General features: G+C 44.1%; 2 protein-coding genes across 2 annotated transcripts in view; one reads left to right on the forward strand and one right to left on the reverse strand.

Annotated features, from left to right (window-relative positions):
* LRGUK (leucine rich repeats and guanylate kinase domain containing) overlaps positions 1-5,872 on the forward strand; it is a 57,996-nt gene extending 52,124 nt beyond the window's left edge. The window contains exons 18-19 of the mRNA XM_036401777.1: positions 2,176-2,435; positions 5,178-5,872. Of these exons, the coding sequence (XP_036257670.1) occupies positions 2,176-2,435; positions 5,178-5,373 (456 nt within the window). The 3' untranslated portion in view covers positions 5,374-5,872. The remainder of the gene's footprint in view (positions 1-2,175; positions 2,436-5,177) is intronic.
* A 3,727-nt stretch (positions 5,873-9,599) lies between these two features.
* EXOC4 (exocyst complex component 4) overlaps positions 9,600-20,534 on the reverse strand; it is a 362,041-nt gene continuing 351,106 nt past the window's right edge. Inside the window, exon 18 of the mRNA XM_036400734.2 lies at positions 9,600-10,880. Coding sequence (XP_036256627.1) covers positions 10,643-10,880 — 238 coding nt within the window. The 3' untranslated portion in view covers positions 9,600-10,642. The remainder of the gene's footprint in view (positions 10,881-20,534) is intronic.

The raw sequence follows: 20,534 nt of genomic DNA on the forward strand, positions 1-20,534 counted from the left end.
TCCTGATTAGGGTGGCCTTGGAGAGCAGGTGAGCACAGTGGGATGGGAGGAAGGGCACCATCATCATCCTCATCCTCATCATCATCATCCTCATCATCATCATCATCATCATTAACATGGGCAGGCAGCAGCAAACTCACCTGGCACAGGTGGGAATTCCTGGGCAAGGTCACCTTGGAGAGCAGGTGAGCTCAGCAGGGTGGGAGGAAGGGCACCATCATCATCATCATCATCATCATCATCATCATTAACATGGGGGGGCAGCAGCAAACTCACCTGGCTCAGGTGGGAATTGGAGCCACAGGGAGGGATTTTCTAGAGATTTGTTTGGAGGGGATATTTGAAGATATTTGATATTTGATATTTGATATTTGATATTTGATAGAAACTTGGTGCAGGTGTGGAAAAACAGAGTTGGAGTGAGAAATATGGTTCTAAAACAAGAGTTTTGAAACCCTCTTATGTGATTAGCACATTCCTGCTGAGTGAAATTTGGGAACCATCATGATTCAAGAATTGAACCAAAAATCTTGAAATTGGTGGTCCCAAATCTTGAAATTGCCAAGGTGCTCCCACAGGGAGGGATTTTCAAGAGTTTTGTTTAGAGGGGATATTGGAAGATATTTGATATTTGAAAGAAACTTGGTGCAGGTGTGGAAAAATAGAATTGGAGTGAGAAATGTGGTTATAAAACAAGAGTTTTTCCCTCTTGGTTATTCCCTCATTATGTGATTAGCACATTCCTGCTGAGTGGAATTTGGGAACCATCATGATTCAAGAATTGAACCAAAAATCTTGAAACTGCTGGTCCTTCAATGGCACCAGGTGCTCCCACAGGGAGGGGTTTTCAAGAGTTTTGTTTAGAGGGGATATTTGAAGATATTTGATATTTGAAAGAAACCGGTGCAGGTGTGGAAAAACAGAATTGGAGTGAGAAATGTGGTTATAAAAAAAAAGTTATTCCCTCATGATGTGATTAGCACATTCCTGCTGAGTGGAATTTGGGAGAGATCATATTTTAAGGAGTTGAACCAAAAATCTTGAAGTTGGTGGTTCTTAAATGGCACCGGGTGCTCCCACAGGGAGGGATTTTCAAGAGTTTTGTTTAGAGGGGATATTGGAAGATATTTGATATTTGAAAGAAACCAGTGCAGGTGTGGAAAAATAGATTTGGAGTGAGAAATGTGGTTCTAAAACAAGAGTTTTGAAACCCTCTTATGTGATTAGCACATTCCTGCTGAGTGGAATTTGGGAGATATCTTGAAATTCCTCAAGAATTGAACCAAAACTATTGAAGCTGGTGGTCCTTAAATGGCACCAGGTGCTCCCACAGGGAGGGATTTTCACGAGTTCTGTTTAGAGGGGAAAAGGTGCTGAAAGAAACCGGTGCAGGTGGGGAAAAATAGATTTGGAGTGAGAAATGTGGTTATAAAAAAAAAGTTATTCCCTCATGATGTGATTAGCACAGTTCCTGCTGAGTGGAATTTGGGAGAGATCATATTTTAAGGAGTTGAACCAAAAATCTTGAAGTTGGTGGTCCTTAAATGGCACCAGGTGCTCCCACAAGGAAGGGATTTTCAAGAGTTTTGTTTAGAGGGGATATTGGAAGATATTTGATATTTGAAAGAAACCGGTGCAGGTGTGGAAAAATAGAATTGGAGTGAGAAATACGGTTCTAAACCAAGAGTTTTGAAACCCTCTAATGTGATTAGCACATTCCTGCTGAGTGGAATTTGGGAACCATCATGATTCAAGAACTGAACCAAAAATCTTGAAATTGGTGGTCCCAAATCTTGAAATTGCCAAGGTGCTCCCACAGGAAGGGATTTTCAAGAGTTTTGTTTAGAGGAGATATTGGAAGATATTTGATATTTGAAAGAAACTTGGTGCAGGTGGGGAAAAATAGATTTGGAGTGAGAAATGTGGTTCTAAAACAAGAGTTATTCCCTCATGATGTGATTAGCACATTCCTGCTGAGTGGAATTTGGGAACCATCATGATTCAAGAACTGAACCAAAAATCTTGAAGTTGGTGGTCCTTCAATGGCACCAGGAGGGATTTTCAAGAGTTTTGTTTGTAGGGGAAAAGATGCCGAAAGAAACCGGTGCAGGTGTGGAAAACCAGGCCCTCTTTCACACCCAGGCCTCTTTCAAAGCTGTTTTTCCCTGCGCACAGCTTCACGGAGCTGGGGCTGGCCCAGCGGCAGGTGTTCGTGTCCCCGGAGGCGGCCCCGGCCGGGCCGGAGCAGCTGCTGTGGCCGAAGCTGGCGCTGCGGGGGCGGCACCTGAGCGCGGCCGCGCCGGGCGGGAGCACGAACAGAGCCGGGAACCGGAGCCCCGAGAGCCCCGAGAGCCCCGAGAGCCCCGAGGGCCCCGAGGGCCCCGAGAGCCCCGAGAGCCCCGAGAGCCCCGAGAGCCCCGAGAGCCCCGAGCCAGGTGGGTGCGCCCGGGGGAGCGCCCCCGGCACAGGGAGGGACAATGGGCACCGCGGCAGGGCCGGCCCGGCCCCGGCTGTGCGGGGATGGAGGAGGAAAAAAAAGAATTAAAAAAAAAAACAAAATTAAAAAAAAAAAAAAATTAAAAAAAAAAATTAAAAAAAAATTAAAAAAAAATTAAAAAATTAAAAATTAAAAAAAAAAACAAATTGAAAAATATTTTAAAAAATTTAAAGATATATTTAAAAAATTTAAAAAATATTTTAAAATTTTTAAAATATATTTAAAAACATTTTTAAAATTAAAAAAAATTAAAAAAAAATTTAAAAAAATTAAAAAAAAATTAAAAAATTTAAAAATATTTAAAAATATTTAAAAGATTAAATAAAATTTTAAAAATATAAAAAAAATTTAAAAATTCAAAAAAAATTAAAAATATAAAAAAAAATTTAAAAAAAATTTAAAAATTTAAAAAATTTAAAAAATGTTTTAAAAATTAAATAAAATTTAAAAAATATTAAAAAAATTAAAAAATAAAAAAAATTTAAAAAAATTTTAAAAAAATTAAAAAAATTTAAAAAAATTAAAAATATTTAAAAAATTAAATAAAATTTAAAAAAATTTTAAAAATTAAAAAAAAATTTAAAAAATTTAAAAAATTAAAAAATTTTAAAAAATTAAAAAAAAATTAAAAATTAAAAAATATTAAAAAAATAAAAAAAATTAAAGAAATATTTAAAAAATTAAATAAAATTAAAAAAAATAAAAAATTTTAAAAAAATTAAAAAATTAAAAAAAAATTAAAAAAAATTTAAAAAATTTAAAAAATATTAAAAAAATAAAAAAAAATTAAAAAATATTTAAAAAATAAAAAAATATTTAAAAAATAAAAAAATTAAAAAAAATTAAAAAAAAAATCCGGAATTGCAAGTGTTCAATGAAATTGCAGAATTCTGGGTATTTTTTTTTTTTTAAATTGCAGGTGTTCGAAAGTTTGCAGAATTCCAAATATTAGGAAAAAAATTAAAATCTGGAAGTCCAAAAAATTCCAGAATTCCAAATATTTTAAAAATTCCAGAATCCAAAATATTCAAATATTCCAGAATTCCAAATATTATAAAATCCAGAATTCCAAATATTAAAAAAATACAGAATTTCTTATATCCCAGAATTCCAAATATTCAAGAATTCCAAATATTAAAAAAAATCCAGAATCCAAAATATTCAAATATTCCAGAATCCAAAATATTAAATATTCCAGAATTCAAAATATTTTAAAAAATCAAGAATTTCATATATCACAGAATTCCAAATATTAAAAAAATTCCAGAATTCAAAATATAAAAAAATTTCCAGAATCCCAAATATTTTAAAAGTCCAGAATTCCAAATATTTTAAATAATCCAGAATTCCAAATATTAAAAAAAATCCAGAATTTCATATATCCCAGAATTCCAAATATTTTAAAAATCCAGAATCCCAAATATTCAAATATTCCAGAATTCCAAATACAAAAAAATTTCCAGAATCCAAAATATTCAAATATTCCAGAATTCCAAATATTAAAAAAAGTCCAGAATTCCAAATATTCTAAAAGTCCAGAATTCCAAATATTTTTTAAAGTCCAGTATTCCAAATATAAAAAAATTCCAGAATTCCAAATATTATAAAAGTCCATAATTCCAAATATTAAAAAATCCAGAATTTCATATATTCCAGAATTCCAAATATTCAAATATTCCAGAATTCCAAATATTTTAAAAATTCCAGAATCCAAAATATCCAAATATTCCAGAATCCCAAATATTCAAAAATTCCAGAATTCCAAATATTAAAAAAAATCCAGAATTTCATATATCCCAGAATTCCAAATATTCAAAAATTTCCAGAATCCAAAATATTAAATATTCCTGAATTCCAAATATTTTAAAAAATCTAGAATTTCATATATCCCAGAATTCCAAATATTAAAAAAAATTCCAGAATTCAAAATATAAAAAAAAATCCAGAATCCAAAATATTAAAATATTCCAGAATCCCAAATATTCAAAAATTCCAGAATTCCAAATATTTTAAATAATCCAGAATTCCAAATATTAAAAAAAATCCAGAATTTCATATATCCCAGAATTCCAAATATTTTAAAAATCCAGAATCCCAAATATTCAAATATCCCAGAATTCCAAATACAAAAAAATTTCCAGAATCCAAAATATTCAAATATCCCAGATTTCCAAATATTAAAAAAATCCAGAATTCCAAATATAAAAAAATTCCAGAATTCCAAATATTATAAAAGTCCATAATTCCAAATATTCTAAAAGTCCAGAATTCCAAATATTAAAAAATCCAGAATTTCATATATTCCAGAATCCCAAATATTCAAATATTCCAGAATTCCAAATATTCAAATATTCCAGAATTCCAAATATTTAAAAAATTCCAGAATCCAAAAGATCCAAATATTCCAGAACCCCAAACATTCAAAAATCCCACAATTCCAAAATATTCCAGAATTCGAAATATTCCAAAATTCCGCGACTCCAAATATCCCAGATTTCCAAATAACAACCTTCCAAACATTTCTTTGACGATGAAATTCCAAACCTTTAAAAACCCCCAAACCCCAGCGGCTGCTCGGAGTGGCTGAGCTGAGCTTTCCCCCCCGGACCCTTTGGGAATGCGGGGTCAATTTTCGCTTTCCTTTGGCGCCAATTCCCGTTTCCCGCTGCAATTCCCGCAGGGGAGGAGGAGCCGGCCGGGTCCCCCATGCGGAGATGGAGCCGCGCCAGCTCCGCGCGTTCCCCCGGACCCCGCTGCCCCTCCAGGCGCGTCCTGCCCCCAATCCCACCCCGGTGGAGGAGCAGCGACCCCTGAGCGCCGCGTCTCTCCAACCCTGCCTCGCTCCAACCCCGCTCTTCATCTCTTTCCTCTGCTAAATCGAGCAAATATCGGCGCTGGATCCATTTCTCGTCAGCTCCCCTAAACAAACGACCAAAAAAAAAAATGCTGTTTATTTATAACTTTATTAAAAAGTTATTTCTCAAAGGCAGAAATTATTTCCCCGGCCGCTCTCAGCTGGGAAACGGGGGAGGTTTTTTTTTTCCTAGCATGGAATTGTATGTCTCATTAATTTTATAGATTTAATTGAGGTGTGGAAACGCCAGGGCTGCTGATAATATGGTTTGTCTTGTAGGGCTGGTGAATTATTTAGAAGAGGGATTTTGTGAAGTGTTCAGAGGGAAATTGGGAGTGAAAACCAGTTCAGGGTTGGGGTATTTTTTAATAAAATGTGGTTGAGTCACAATTATTTGATTTGCAAGTGGATTTAAAGAACCTAGCGAGGAGCCGTCAGCAAAAATGAGAATTATTGAGAAGCAGCTGAAGGGGTAGAAGTGAGTGAAGATTTGGGTTTTCACAATAAAACTCCTGAATTAATGTTTGTCCTGATTCATTTTCGTTGCCATCTCCTTCCAGAGCCTTTTTCTTCAGCAGGTTCCTCCTCAGAGCCCTTTCCCTGCACACAAAATGGGACCTTGGCCCAGTTTGGAGCCAGGGAAGAGCCAAGGGTTTTGTTGGTTAAATTGGATGAATTGCACCAAGCAGCTCAGGGTGAGTAACTCAGATTCAGGGAGCCTCAAATTCCAAAGATTTTTAGGAAGCACTTGCCATGGAGGAGGATCCTCAAGCTGAAGATCAGCAGCTCTTCCAAGGCTCCAGATTTTCACGGGGGATTTTGGCAAAACAAGAAGCGATTCCGTCGCACTGGGGCACAGGGAGCTCAGAGGCAAAACTGCAAAATTTGGGTGTTTTTTTGGGGTTTTTTTGGCCAAAGTGGGGTTTTTTTGGCAGTTCAGTGAGGTGAGTGCTGGACTGGACTGGACTGAAAATCCAGCAGCAAACCATGGGATAATGGAATGGTGGGGTGGGAAGGGACCTTAAAGCTCATCCAGTGTCCAGGGACACCTCCCACTGTCCCAGGCTGCTCCAGCCCCAGTGTCCAGCCTGGCCTTGGGCACTGCAGGGATGCAGGGGCAGCCCCAGCTGCTCTGGCAATCCCAGCCCAGCCAGGAATTCCTCATTGCCAAGATCCCATCCCTGGCTGCCCTCTGGCACTGGGAGCCATTCCCTGGGTGCTGTCCCTGCAGGCCTTGGCCCCAGTCCCTCTGCAGCTCTCCTGGAGCCCCTGCAGGCCTGCAATGTGCTGGAAGCTCTCCCTGGAGCCTTCCCTTCTCCAGGGGAACATTCCCAGCTCTCTCAGCCTGGCTCCAGCCCTGGAGCAGCTCCATGGGTTCCTCTGGACCCTCTCCAGCAGCTCCAAATGCTGCTGATCCCAGCACTGGCTGCAGAGCTGGAGATGTTCTGTGCTCTCTTAAGAGATCCCAGAGCGAGAACTGGGTCCCTCCTGAAGGGCAGATTTGGGGTAGGTCGTGCTCTGCACAGCTCAGGTCAATGATAAAGGAGGTTTCCAGGATTTTTGCACAGTTTCCAACACCCTCTTTTGTTTTTTTCCCTGTGGGAGACCATCTCACGCTGCAGATGTGTTATAAATGCCCCATGTGGCCGATTTCCACAGGCTGGGATGGACAAGCAGCAACCAGACAGCAGCAAAGGAAAAATCAATGCTGGGAGGGCAGAAAAGTTTCCCAAGGGCTGGTGCTTTCAGGAGCCTTGAGCTTCTGTTCCATCCCTCAGAAGGGATAAATCCAGGACAACCAGAGCCTGATGGAGCTGCACAGGACCATGAGGACACCTGAGCTCCAATGAGGGACTGTGGGGCTCGGCCCAAAGCTGTGGGAATCCATAAATTCAGAGGGTTTTGGGAAAGCTGCAAAAGGCAGCCTCAGAGACAGCAGAACTGTGATTAGAGCTGAGCAGCAGCCATGAGATTGGGCAGCAGAAAAATTATGTAAGAAGTAGAAAAGCAAGGACAAATAGGACAATGGTCTGTGTATTAATGCTTGGCTAGAATAACTCCCTAAGCTGCAGAAAAGTTTATCCGGTGAGATATGAGGGAGTTCTGAGTTAATAACAGAGCTCTGTGCATTGTGTTTGAAGGCTCACAGGCAGGTTTGGATTTGAAATAAGCAGGCATTGTTTAACCAAAGGTACCTGTGCTTATAGTGGTTGGATGGAACTACTGACAATGTGCTTCTGCTTTGTGGGATTGGTCAAAAAACTGCTAAAGTGAGTTGTGACATTGAGTTCTGTGTCTGCTGCCTGGGATGTGAGCTGAGGGCATCTCCCCATTGTCACAGCCATGGAATGAGGCTGATGCTGGAAAATCAAACAGCTCAAGGCACGTTCCCAGCAGCCCTGTCCTGTTTGTGATTTGTACAGAGACCCCGGCCTGTGATACAAACCCAAAAGCGTTTGGTGGCTGCTCTGTGGAGAGTCCAGGACTTCAAACACCAAATGTACCCTCAGGGGACTTCCCAAACCCCTCAGGAGCGTCTGGTGTCCAAGAGGAAGCCAAGAGGAAGAGTGTGGCTGCACAGGGAGGCTGAGGGGGGCGTGGGGACATTGCCAGGGGTTGTCCGAGGAGTTATTTACTCCCAACCATGACAGCTTGTCTCTACCCACCACCCAGCTCTGTAAACAAAAATTGTTCCCAAAATCTCTCCCCCACACCCACAGGATCTCCTGTTAGTGAGAGGGGGTTTGGAACAAACACCAACACTCAGAGCCTTTGCAAGGGGAACTTTTCCCTTATTTCCAATCTAAACCTTTCCTGGTAAAATTTGAGGTCCTTTGCTGTTGCTTAGGGGAGAAGAAACCAAATCCCACCTGGCTACAACCTCTTGTAAGGGAGTTGTAGAGAGTGAGGAGGCGCCCCCTGAGCCTCTTTTTCTCCAGGCTGAACAACTCTCTGTGATAAACAACTTGATTTCTGTGCTTCAAAATCACAGCATCTGTGGTGTGTTACACTCAGGGTGGGAAGGAAACGCGCTTCATTCCAAACCCGCATTCCCAGGAAAAAATACTCCATGAGGATCCTCTGATGAGGATTCTAAGATGCTGCTGCAAGGAAGAGTCCTGGAATTAAGGTGGGAAAAGACCTCCAAGGTCATGGAGTCCAAGGTTCTTGCGGTGTGGAGAGGAAGCTGGAGCAGGGAATGGCCACGGGGGGCTGGAATGAGGCCTGGATCCCCACATTCCACACACCCTGCTCCTGCCCTTCTCCTTGGTGTGACCCCGGGAATGTTCACCTCCCTTGTGAAGGTTTGGAGAGGACCGAGAGTCCGAGCTCTTGAGGAGACACCAGTAAATTGCAAACATTAATTACCTCAAAGGAAAAACCTTCTCTTTCCTCTCCACCTGCTGCAGGTGAGTCCCTGAGTGTCCCTGCTGCCCTGTTCACACCTGGTGGGGCTGTGATGGACAACGTGAGGGGCAGCTGGAGGAAAAACAATTTAAATCACTTGTTTTAGACTCAAAAATACTCCTGAAGATGAGATTTTCCTGATTTTATCCAATCTGTCCCGTCCCCCACCAGCACAGCTGCTGGGTGGGTGGGAAACGTGGACTGCAAAGCCTGAGATCAGCAAAGCAGAGCCTCAGATTATTAAGAAATTAATAATTAACCAGTTGCACACCAGGCCACAGCAGCCCAGTCTGAATTCAGAGCTACTCACACATCAGTCCCACACCTCAAAGGGTACAAAATGGGATTTCCTTGTACCAAGCAGCTCCTTTTCCCTTTCCCAAAGTCTGGGTAGGGAACATCCAGCATTCCAGGATCTCCACGTGGCAGTGTCTGAGCAGGTGAACACAGATCTGTGATCCCAGGAACATCCCATCACCATCCCTCATGGAATTGTCCCCCCTCCTGCAAACCCATCGGGGAAAGGGAGGAACTCCTGCAGTTAATGGCCAATATTGGCATGAGAAAAATATGAATAAAAGGAGGGAATAAAGGAGGGATTATGAATAAAAAGAGGGGGAAAAAAGCTTGGAAGGTTCCTAACAACAAGAACTGATGGGTTCTGTGTCTTACATGGATGGTGGGAGTTGGTCCATGGTAGCTGAGGGTTGTTCTGAGTGACTCAGAAAATCATTTCCACACTGATGGAGCCTTGGAGAACACTGAATTTGGGCCTGGAAAGGAATCTTTTAAACACCTCAGGGATGACAGTTCTTAAAAACAGCCAGACAAACCACCGGGGATTTTAAACATCCTTTAATTCTGCAATTCCAAGGTTGACACACAAAGCACCTACAGCTCAGAGAGAACCTTTCCCAGCACAGGAAACCCAGCTGGGGCCCCAGTTTTCTTGGCAAATACAAGTGCAGTGGATTCAGATTTTGGAGCAATAAGGAACCTTTTGCCAGGTGAATTTAGAGGGTCAGGGCAGGGCAGAATTGGTGCCCTGGGTGTGCCTCAGACCCTGGATTTGGTGCCCTCCTGCCCTTGCTGATCATTGGTGCTGAGCTACACCACCCTGCCAGTCCTTCCAGTGCATCAAGCGACAGCCACAAAATATCCGTGGAGCTGGGGGGACTCGGAGATGACATTCAGGACAAGAAAAGGAAGCTTTTTTGTTATTTTAGATTGGCAATTTTCTCCTGCATCCATCCCCCCCCGGCGCTGCAGGAGCCGGTGCCAGATGGCTCCGGGATAATGAAAGAGGAGAAGTGGGAACAAATGGTCCCGTGCTACCTCCCACGTGCAGCACTGGCTGCTCACCACCTGAAGGAATAAACAACCCCATCTTTGAGCAGTGGAAACAGCAGGAAACTTCACGTGGGAGCAGCCTGGAGGGAGAACCAGCAGAGCTGAGCAGGCTCCGAACAAGATCTCCAAGCCATCAAGATCCCACGTGTGATCAACAGGCCTGGCACTGACTGGCAGGGTGCTGATTATTTAGTGTGGTCTGAACTTCCAAGACCCAATTTTCCTTTTTCCCACCCCACAGCTCCCTTTACATCTCAAGGCAAAGCAGCAGCAACAGAGCAAAGCTGAATATCCCACCCCAAACCCCGCCGGGGCTCCTGCTATGGAATCACTTTTGGGAGAACATGAAAGAAGCTTTACATGGACACACACCAAAACCACCCCAAACCCCACATCTCAAATAGCATTTCCCTCCTCACCACAATGCCCAGAAGATTCCCACTTTTTCTTTGATTGAAACAAAACAAAACCAACAAAAAACAAACTCGGAGGTGCCACCGGCCGGTTGCGGGTGAGGGGGGTGGCAGAGGGCGTCACACGGTGGTGATCTTCTTGTCCTTGGTGGCCTGTTTGATGGCAGCCTGCTCGCAGATGATCTCCTTGAGGCGCTGCAGCCTCATGTTCTGCGTGGTCTGGTCCCCCACGCCCGTCTGGCTGCGGTGCAGCAGGTTCAGGGCGTAGATGTACTCCAGCTCCGTGTACTTCACGCCCTGGTCCACCACCAGGTTCAGCAGCTCGTCTGCCGTGTTGTAGAGCATCTCATAGTACTGCCTGCAGAGAGGAAAACACCCTGCTCAGTTCTGCTGCTTGGTGCCTGTGAGAGTCTCTCCGGATTTTCTCCCACCTGCCTCACGATGGTCATTTGGGGACCACTGAAGAGAAGACTCCCCCTGTCTTAAATCTCTGTCTCGGTAGGAGAAAGTCACACACGCCCAGGGAGAGCTGAGCGCAGTGCTAAGCTGTTGTTCACAGGTGTTGTTTGCTGTGTGCTACACTGAGCCCAATGAGAAGAAGAAGGGAGCACCGTGCCCTTTGTGCAACAACAGCCTTGGGAGCTGTCCCACCTCTCGGCCTGGCTGGATTCTCCTGAGTTCTGGGTGGTCCCCCCACAGAAGATCTTCACCTGTTTTACAGCCACCGTGACAGACAGACTGAGATGTGAGGAGCCTCTCCATCAAGGAGACATGGAACCCCCATGTGAAAAGGCCCCTCTGCTCCTTCCAAGGACTGGGATGGAACCCCTAAACCAGGGCAGGTGTGTGGGGGAGGCAAGCTGACCAAAGCCAGATGTTTGCCTGCAGGTTGTGACCGCTGGACCACGCAAACAATGGCTCTCACTGCTGAGAACATGGACTACCTGTTACATCTATGCCTTATTGTATCTGTTTCCCCCCCTCCCCTTGTTAGAGTTTGTTATGATAACTCTATTGCAAATAACAATTTCCAACAGTTATCATAACAAACACCTCTGAGTTAGCTGGAGATTTTGAGATCTCCCCAGCATAACAGGCAGGGCCTCGACTGGACTGGTGTGACCGTGCTCACAGGGGTCTCAGCTCGAGGGAAGAGATGTGAATGTTGACTCCATGTTTCAGAAGGCTGATTTATTATTTTATGATATATATTATATTAAAACTATACTAAAAGAATAGAAGAAAGGATTTCATCAGAAGGCTGGCTAAGAATAGAAAAAGAAGGAATGATAACAAAGGCTTGTGGCTCGGGCTCTCTGTCTGAGCCAGCTGACTGTGATTGGCCATTAATTAAAAACAACCAACATGGGCCAATCCCAGATGCACCTGTTGCATTCCACAGCAGCAGATAATCAATGTTTACATTTTGTTCCTGAGGCCTCTCAGCTTCTCAGGAGAAAAAATCCTCAGGAAAGGATTTTTCATAAAACATGTCTGCGACAGACTGGACCAAAGGACTTTGTCTCTATGCTTGGTAGCTATATATCCCCCCCCTTCTCTGTCTCTCTCTCTTTTTTTCTCTCTCTTTCTCTATCTTTTCCTCCCCCTTAATCCCTCTGTCACATTTTGCTCTGGTCATTCAACAAAGGTGCATTTGTTTTGATTATCACTGCAAACCCTCTGTGCCGTGTTGGTTTCTTTTGCACCCTGAGATCAGCCCACGAACCATCACGAACCCCGTTTGTAAGGACAGATAATGACAATGGCCCAGGCCTTTGCTTTTGCAGAATTCCATGAGCTCTTGCTTTTATTCAGCAGTGCCACGAGCAGAGAAAGCTGAACAGAGCGCAGACACCTTCCTGCTGAACGTCATCCTACAATCCCAGAGGGGTTTGGGTTGGAAGGGATCTCAAAGCTCCTTTTGTTCCACTCCCTGCCATGGGCAAGGGCACCTTCTACCATCCCAGGTTGCTCCAAGCCCTGTCCAGCCTGGCCTTGCACACTCCCAGGGATCCAGGGGCAGCCACAGCTGCTCTGGGCACCCAACACGGGCGGGTCTTAAAGTCAAAGTGACAAAAATCCCCTTTATTGGGACTCAGAGGATGGTTTGGGTTGAAAGAGACCTTAAAGACCATCCATTTCCAGCCCTGCTTTGACCTCCTCTCTTCTGCCCCCACATATCCCCTGGCTGAGCCCTGGGAGCTTTTCCTGCCTGGGCTGATGGTCTGGGAAGGGTAAATCAGCTTCCCTGTGCCCACATCAAAGCCAAAAGAGATCTTGGGGAGCTACATTTGCTCTTTGGTTAGGTTTGCTAATCCCACATAATTATTTATTAACCTGTTTGTCAGGTGACAGACGGAGCTTTTGGTAACTTTTAATTCTTTTCCTTGGGTTTTTTAAACCTCAACTTTAAAACCACAAAGGAGTTGGCCAGCATTCCACGGAGCAGATTCCCCTCACCTCTCCTCCATTTATTTATTCCCTCCATCCTTTACGACTCCCTTTCCTCAGCCACCTCTTGATAATCAAAAGAGGGTTTCTAATGGCAGGGACAAACACACTTGTGCAAGGAAAATGAAGAGCCTAAATAAAAAATCACAGAACAAGAGGCTCGTCCCAGTCCCTCTTTCATATTTCATTATTTGATAACATCAGAGGCTGAGTCCATCAGAGCTGCTCGGGCGAAGGCAAACAGGAGAGTGTCTGATCAATATTTATTAATACTTTCAAAGACAAGGGAGGCAAAGTTGAGCAGACTCTGTAATGGAGTGAATAATTACTCATGCAAATCGGGCTTGGCCGCGGGCGCTGCCGCGGCACAGCGAGAGGTTTTTAATTGCGCCCAATTAAAAATGCACACCTTGTGCTCCTTCCCTGCTGCCTCGCCTGCTCCCCTTTTCTTTTAGAGAGGAAATTTTTTAATTAAAAAATAATCTGATCCCGAGAAGAGTGACAGATGAATCCTGTGTTTGCGAGGGGGCAGGAATTCTTCGGTCAGCTCAGACCTGGGACAGGTGAGGAGAGGATGGGGCTGTGCTGCTGGGCTTGTCCAGTGATCAGTTTGTGCACATTTAGCCCTGCTTTGCCTTTTTTGCCTTTAAGGTTCTCTGTCACAGTGGGAAAACCATGGATTTTTATTTTTTATTTTTTTTTTTGCTTTGGAGCAAAACTTCCCTGCCCCTGGATCCCCGGAATGTCCAAGGCCAGGTTGGACGGGGCTTGGAGCAGCCTGGGATGATGGAAGGTGTCCCCATGGCAGGGATGATCTTGGAGGTCCCTTCCAACCCAACTCATTCTAGGATGAGTTTTTTTTTTCTTTTAGGTGCTTTTTTTGCCTTTAAGGTGCTCTGTCACATTGGGAAAACCATGGATTTTTTTTTTTTTTTTTTTTTTTTTTGCTTTGGAGCAAAACTTCCCTGCCCCTGGATCCCCGGAATGTCCAAGGCCAGGTTGGACGGGGCTTGGAGCAGCCTGGGATCATGGAAGGTGTCCCCATGGCAGGGATGATCTTGGAGGTCCCTTCCAACCCAACTCATTCTAGGATTGTGGGAATGCAGCTGCTGGGAACAAAGTGTCCCAGGGAACTCATCCCAACAGAGAAATCCTTTTATTTCCATGTTTACTCTCTTTATTTGTGCTGTGCTGAAAAGCACTTGATGGGATTTGTCGGGATGGTCTGACAGGGAGAGTTTTTACACACAAAAAACCATGGAACAGGTTCTTAGGGACCTGTTCTTCTTAGGAAGGTTTTTCTTATTCCATAGGAATTCTTCTCCCAGATTCCTTTGGAATAAGAGCTGCTCTTCACAAGGGAATTAATCTGCTCCAAGCTTTCAGCTCTTCAGGATGGTAAAAAAAAACTTCTCCATGGGCATCCAGCCCCAGTGTTGATGGCACATTTTGGGGAATGAGAAGTGAAGGACTGCCTGAGGGATCCCAGATCATTAAAATCCGTCTCAAACAGGAAAATTAACTAATTCTGATGGTTTGGATGGCAAAGATTTGTTAATTTTTTAAAAAATTAAATCAATTTTTCATGTGATGAGCTCACATCCCAACCGAGACACCCATGGCCCGTTCCTCGGACCACTGGCAATGGGATGGAGTCCAAAGCTGCCTTGAATTGTTTTGGGCATTTATTTGGGCTAAAACTGAACTCTTCCTGCTCCCTTTATCCATCTGGAATTGCCCCTGGAGGATCCACCACAGCCCTGTGCTAAGAGCAGACAGGGGAAGTTAAATACCCCTTTAATGGGATGGAAATGGTTCCCAACTGCAGGAAAAAAGCATCCCAAGGGCAAACAAAAAAAAATGCTGAATCCACCTGACCCCCAAACCAGTTTGTTTTATTGGCTTTTAAGCAGCACTTTTGAAAGGAACTACAGCAAATTGCCAACCGTGAACCCATTCTGCAAGGAGGCATTTTGAGCTTATATATCTATAGATACCCATATTAAAAAATGGTCTCTTGAACTCTGTTCTTGGAGAAAGAGAATAAAAATTAAGAAGCTTTCTCATTTAGGGGGAAAAAAAAAAAATCTCAGGAAAGGCAATCAGGATGAGCCCAGCTCCTCTGAGGGCTATTAATACCATTCTCCATTTAAATGCTAATGTTCACCTCTAACCCAAAAACAAAAAAAAAAGTTTTCAAAAGGTGGCCAGGTGAACTCCAAATGAAATCCTGATTTCCCTGAGAATGACTTGATCTCCTCTTCAGAGGAGGAGATGTTTCAGAATAAAGGATCCCACTTTAATTATCCCTTTCCTGACCGTGGCTGGGGGCCCGCTCTGCATCAGACAGGAGCGGGAATTCCAGTCTGGGTGCTGAATTAGCCAAAGGGAACAAAAAAAAAAAGGAGAAATGTGAATTCTGTCCCTTATCTCCATCTCTTTTGGGGGATTAGGGAGGAGCTTTGGCAGCAGCCGGAATTGCTGCTCTAATGGGAAAGTCAAAAAGGTTAAGTAGGAGGCACTTATGGAAAATCTGGATAAAAACTAAATGAGGGGACAGGGAGACAAGATAGAAGGAAGATTTTATGATGAGGGTGGTGAGGCCCTGGGACAGAATTCCCAGAGCAGCTGTGGCTGTCCCTGGATCCCTGGAAGTGTCCCAGGCCAGGCTGGATCACCCTGGGACAGTGGCAGATGTCCCTGCCCATGGCAGGGCGTTGGGATGCTCTTTAATGTCCTTTCCAGCCCAAATTCTGTGATTTTATGAAAAAACACCAGGCAGGACAAGCAAGAAACTGAAGATGATTAAAAAAAAAAAAAAACAAAGCTGTGGTTATAAAATCACTCAGTTTTGATATTTGAAGATCGTGGTGGAATCATGACATTTAAATATAAAGGGGGATGAGTGAGTCCAAAAAAAAAAAAAGGGAAAAAACAGCAAGAAATTGTTGACTTCGGTGAAGTAAAGCAGAAGAAATGGATTTTCAGGCCTGGCTGAAAAGAAAAAAATCCCATGGGATTTTCCTTTTGGAGTTACCAGAGGTGGGAATAGGGCAGAGCTGAGAATGGTCACAGGGCACTGGATATGGGGCAGCAGAGATGAGTTCCAGGCAGGAGCTTGCAAGGATAATTTTGAAAGCTCAGAACACCAAAGGAAAACGCAGGTGAAGCAGCAATTTCTGTAATTCCTGCACCTGGTGAAGGCTGAGGGGATGTTTGCACACACACACACACATCAGTGAGCAGCATTTTAAATCAAAGATCTGCAAATGTGGGAGCTGCTGCCTCCAGCTCCAGGGCTCCTGATGATGAGATGGAAAACAGGGATGGGAGGTGACAGCTCCCAGGCTTTTCATGGAATCACACATGGGTTGGGTTGGAAGGGACCTTAAGGACCATTTAATTCCAACTGGGACACCTTCCCCATCCCAGGTTGCTCCAACCTGGCCTTGGAGACTTCCAGGGATGGATCCAGTTCCTCCTTCCAACCACTGCTGGGTTGGAAGGGACCTTAAGGATCCTCTAATTCCAACTGGGACAACATTCCTATCCCAGGCTGCTCCAAGCCCCATCCAGCCTGGCCTTGGACACTTGCAGGGATGGTTCCTCTTTCCAACCACTGCTCATCCTAAACTGCAGCTGCAACCCTAAAATAAGGGACACCACCCTCAGGACACCATTCCACGAGGGAATGTAAATCCTGATTGACTTTTCTGCAGATTTATTCCTTGATTTTTCAATCAGCCCGGAGCAGTTCTGGGGACACCAATGGGAATGTTCCTTCTGCGCCTCCAGAAGAATCCAGAAGGCTTTAGGGGAGTTCACTTCAGGGATGGTTTTGCTGTTCTGGTCACCTTCAGCTCCTCTCTGACACCACACCAAGACCTGGACACTTCTCCTGGGGTGAGGAAGAAGCCCCTACATGGCTCCATGGGAGGGGAGCTGTAAATCCTCCATGAGGGAATGTAAATCCTGATCGTCTTTTCTGCAGATTTATTCCTTGATTTTCAATCAGCCCGGAGCAGTTCTGGGGACACCAACGGGAATGTTGCTTCTGTGCCTCCAGAAGAACCCCAAGTGGTTCTGAACATTGGGGGAGGTCGCATCAGGGATGGTTTTGCTGTTCTGGTCACCCTCAGCTCCTCTCAGACACCACAGCAAGGCCTGGACATTCTCCTACATGGCTCCACGGATTGAAAAGCCCCAAAAAGAGGCCAAAAATGTTCCCGTCACTGTGATCTCCACCTTTTCTGTGCTCACCTCACCCGCAGCCCCTTGCGAGCAGCTGCCCCATCACCACACGTGGCACAATTTGGGACAGGAGGCACTGGTGGCTCGGGGGCTGTGCTCACAAGAACACAAAAAAGCACAAGAACGTGAAAAACCCCACTTAGAAACCTAAAAATGTGCAAAATTCCAAGACGGGGAATGATTTGGGAAAAGAAACAAAGCAGGAGAGGAAGAAATAAAAGTGAATTTGGAGTACAGTGGTGCTCCACGCTCCTGTGGTAGCTCTGCAAATCACAGCCCTTAATAAATAATCAAGGGATGGAAGGATGATAATGGGGTTTTTTTTTTAAAAAAGCTGGAACTAAAATTAAGCCATTTATCCAAGGCAGGAAAAAGTATCAGAGGTGGGAAGCCCTCACCCCTTGCTCAGTACCCAGGCAGGGCTCTGATCACTACAGAGCCAGGCAAGAAAAACAAGTGTATTTATTCAAAAGGGCATAAGCACAGCCTTCTAATTAGAGACAGCCTCGTTAGAAAATCCAATTATTTTCCCTTTTAAAGTTTAAAGCACAGACACAGCGTATGAAGCCCTACATACAAATCAGCTCACCTGGGGGCTGCTTTTTATACAGACAAAGCCATTTTGGATAAAAACCCCCCCAGCCAACACCTCTGGGTGCCACGTGCAGCTCTGTCACTGGGTTTGTCACCACTGCAGAGCTTTTTGTCTGAGAAATCAGCTCTTAAACGCAGAATTAATTAGCAAAGGGAAGGGTAAGGGACGTGCAGAACACCACCCCCCTTCCCAAAGCTCTCTCCTGTCCTCCCTCCTCCTTTCTATCCTGATAGTTATCTGCCTTATCTATTCTTTTCTCATTAATGTTTCCTTCTTACTTCCTTTTCCCTGCCTCCCTCCGAGGGTTCATCACTTGGACAACGCTGGGAACAGGAGCTCCAGGGGAGGCTCAGGTGGGAGGACAGAAGGAATTTCCTCATGGAAAAAGGTGGTAAACAGAGAGACCAGAAGGAATTTCCTGTCACAGACACATTTTATGAAAAATCCTTTCTTTAGGATTTTTTTCTCCTGAGAAGCTGAGAGGCCTCAGGAACAAAATGTAAGCAATGGTTATCTGCTGCTGTGGGATGCAACAGGTGCATCTGGGATTGGGCTCATGTGGTTGTTTCTAATTAATGGCCAATCACAGTCTGACTGTCTCAGACTATGGTCAGTTACAAGATTTTATTATCATTCCATTCCTTTCTATTCCTTTCAAGCCTTCTGATGAAATCCTTTCTTCTATTCTTTTAGTATACTTTTAATGTAATATATATCATAAAATAATAAATCAGCCTTCTGAAACATGGAGTCAGATCCTCGTCTCTTCCCTCGTCCTGGGACCCCTGCGAACACCTCCACAATTCCCTCATGGCAAAAGTTGGTAAACAGAGAGATCAGAAGGAATTTCCTCATTTTTTAGGACAAAACTGAACTCTCCCTGCCCCCTTTATCAATCTGGAACTCTTCTCCCAAATCGTTGGATGGAAAAAGTTGGTAACCATTGGAGAAGCTGCCCAGGGAGGTCTGGAGTCCCCATCCCTGGATGTGTCCAGGGAGGTGGCACTCAGGGCTGGTGACAAGGTTGGATTCTGTGACCTTGGAGGGCTTTTCCCACCTCATCAACCCTGGGATTCTGGGAATGGGGATCCCTGAGCATCCCCACAGAGCACTGAAACCCAGTCCCTGAACAACTCGTGCAGTGAGACACAGCAATTACACAGCTTTTCAAAGGGAGGATAAACCCATTAAAGCCCATTAAATAATTCTTCAAAAAAAAAACCCAAAAACCAAAAAACAATGTCTGAGCCACTCCTTGTAGCTCCAATCCGGCTGATCCTAATGAGAGACGGAAATTCTCTCTCTCCAAATGGAACTTTATAGGGTATTAAACAAGCACCCTCAGCACTTATCTAAATCTTTAATTAGTTCTATAATATACTGATGATATCAAGGCTAATTAAATTTATACAGATAAAGAGCAATGAAATTCTAGCCAAGTGAGCTGGAAAGTACATATTAAATAGTAAATTTAATGGCTCAGGAAGATAAATGCAATTTTGTAAAAAAAATTAAATTCAATTTACATGTCATATTAAAATTGATTTTGAGTGTGCAAATGATTGGAAAAGAATCTTTTTAATAGATCAGTAAAAGTGTTAATCTGACCTGTTTAAATATCAGTTATTAATGCCAGCATTTGCAAATAAGCCACACACATTTGCATTTTATTGCATATAGTAAAAAAAAAAAATTATCGATACCATCTGCCAGTTTATAAGGAATATTAAGGAATTTTTCCCCTTGCCTCATGCATAAATTGGAGGGAAGGTGGAAATGAATGTAGCCTGAAAGAAGAGGGAGTCAGCACTTCCACAACAGTGCAGCAGAGATTGCTCCAGTCAGCAAAAAAACCCCACAATTTTCCCTTCCCTTTGGGAACAACAATCACAGTGGCAACCCTTCAATTTATTTAGGATCAAGTGAGGTGGAACTGGATGTGACTGGGGAGGTGCCCAGGGGTGCCAGCTGAGCTTTGATAAACCAGGAATGGCTGGGAGCTGCTGATGGGTGAAGGACACGACGGGATCTGCCTGATGGGGACAGAACTGGGGCAGAAGCTCAAGCAGGGCCCTCAAGCCAATGTCTGTAGGTGATGGTTGGGTTTCCAAGTCCATGTCTGCCTGGTGTAGGTTGAATTTGGGTTCCACAAGTCAAAGCCAGCCTGGGGTAGGTCATGGTTGAGTTCCATAAGTCAGTGTCTGCCTGAGGTAGGTCATGGTTGGGTTCCACAAGTCAAAGTCAGCCTGGGGTAGGCCATGGTTGGGTCCAACAGGTCAGTTTTGCCTGTAGTAGGTCATGGTTGGGTTCCACAAGTCAATGTCAGCCTGGGGTAGGTTGTGTTTGGGTCCACAAGTCAGTGTCTGTCTGTAGTAGGCCATGGTTGGGTTTCCAAGTCAGTGTCTGGCTGCAGTAGGTTGAGTTTGGGTTCCACAAGTCAAAGTCAGCCTGTGGTAGGTCATGGTTGGGTTCCACAAGTCAAAGTCAGCCTGTGGTAGGTCATCATTGGGTCCAACAAGTCAACATCTGCCTGAGGTAGGCCATGGCTGAGTTCCACAAGTCAGTGTCAGCCTGTAGTAGGCTGTGTTTGGGTTCCACAAGTCAGTTTTGCCTGTAGTAGGTCATGGTTGGGCTCCACAAGTCAATGTCAGCCTGGGGTAGGCCACGGTTGGGTTCCACAAGTCAATGTGTGCCTGTAGTAGGCTGTGGTCGGGT

The sequence above is a fragment of the Molothrus ater genome, chromosome 5, assembly GCF_012460135.2.
Source record: "Molothrus ater isolate BHLD 08-10-18 breed brown headed cowbird chromosome 5, BPBGC_Mater_1.1, whole genome shotgun sequence".
Lineage (NCBI taxonomy): Eukaryota > Metazoa > Chordata > Aves > Passeriformes > Icteridae > Molothrus > Molothrus ater.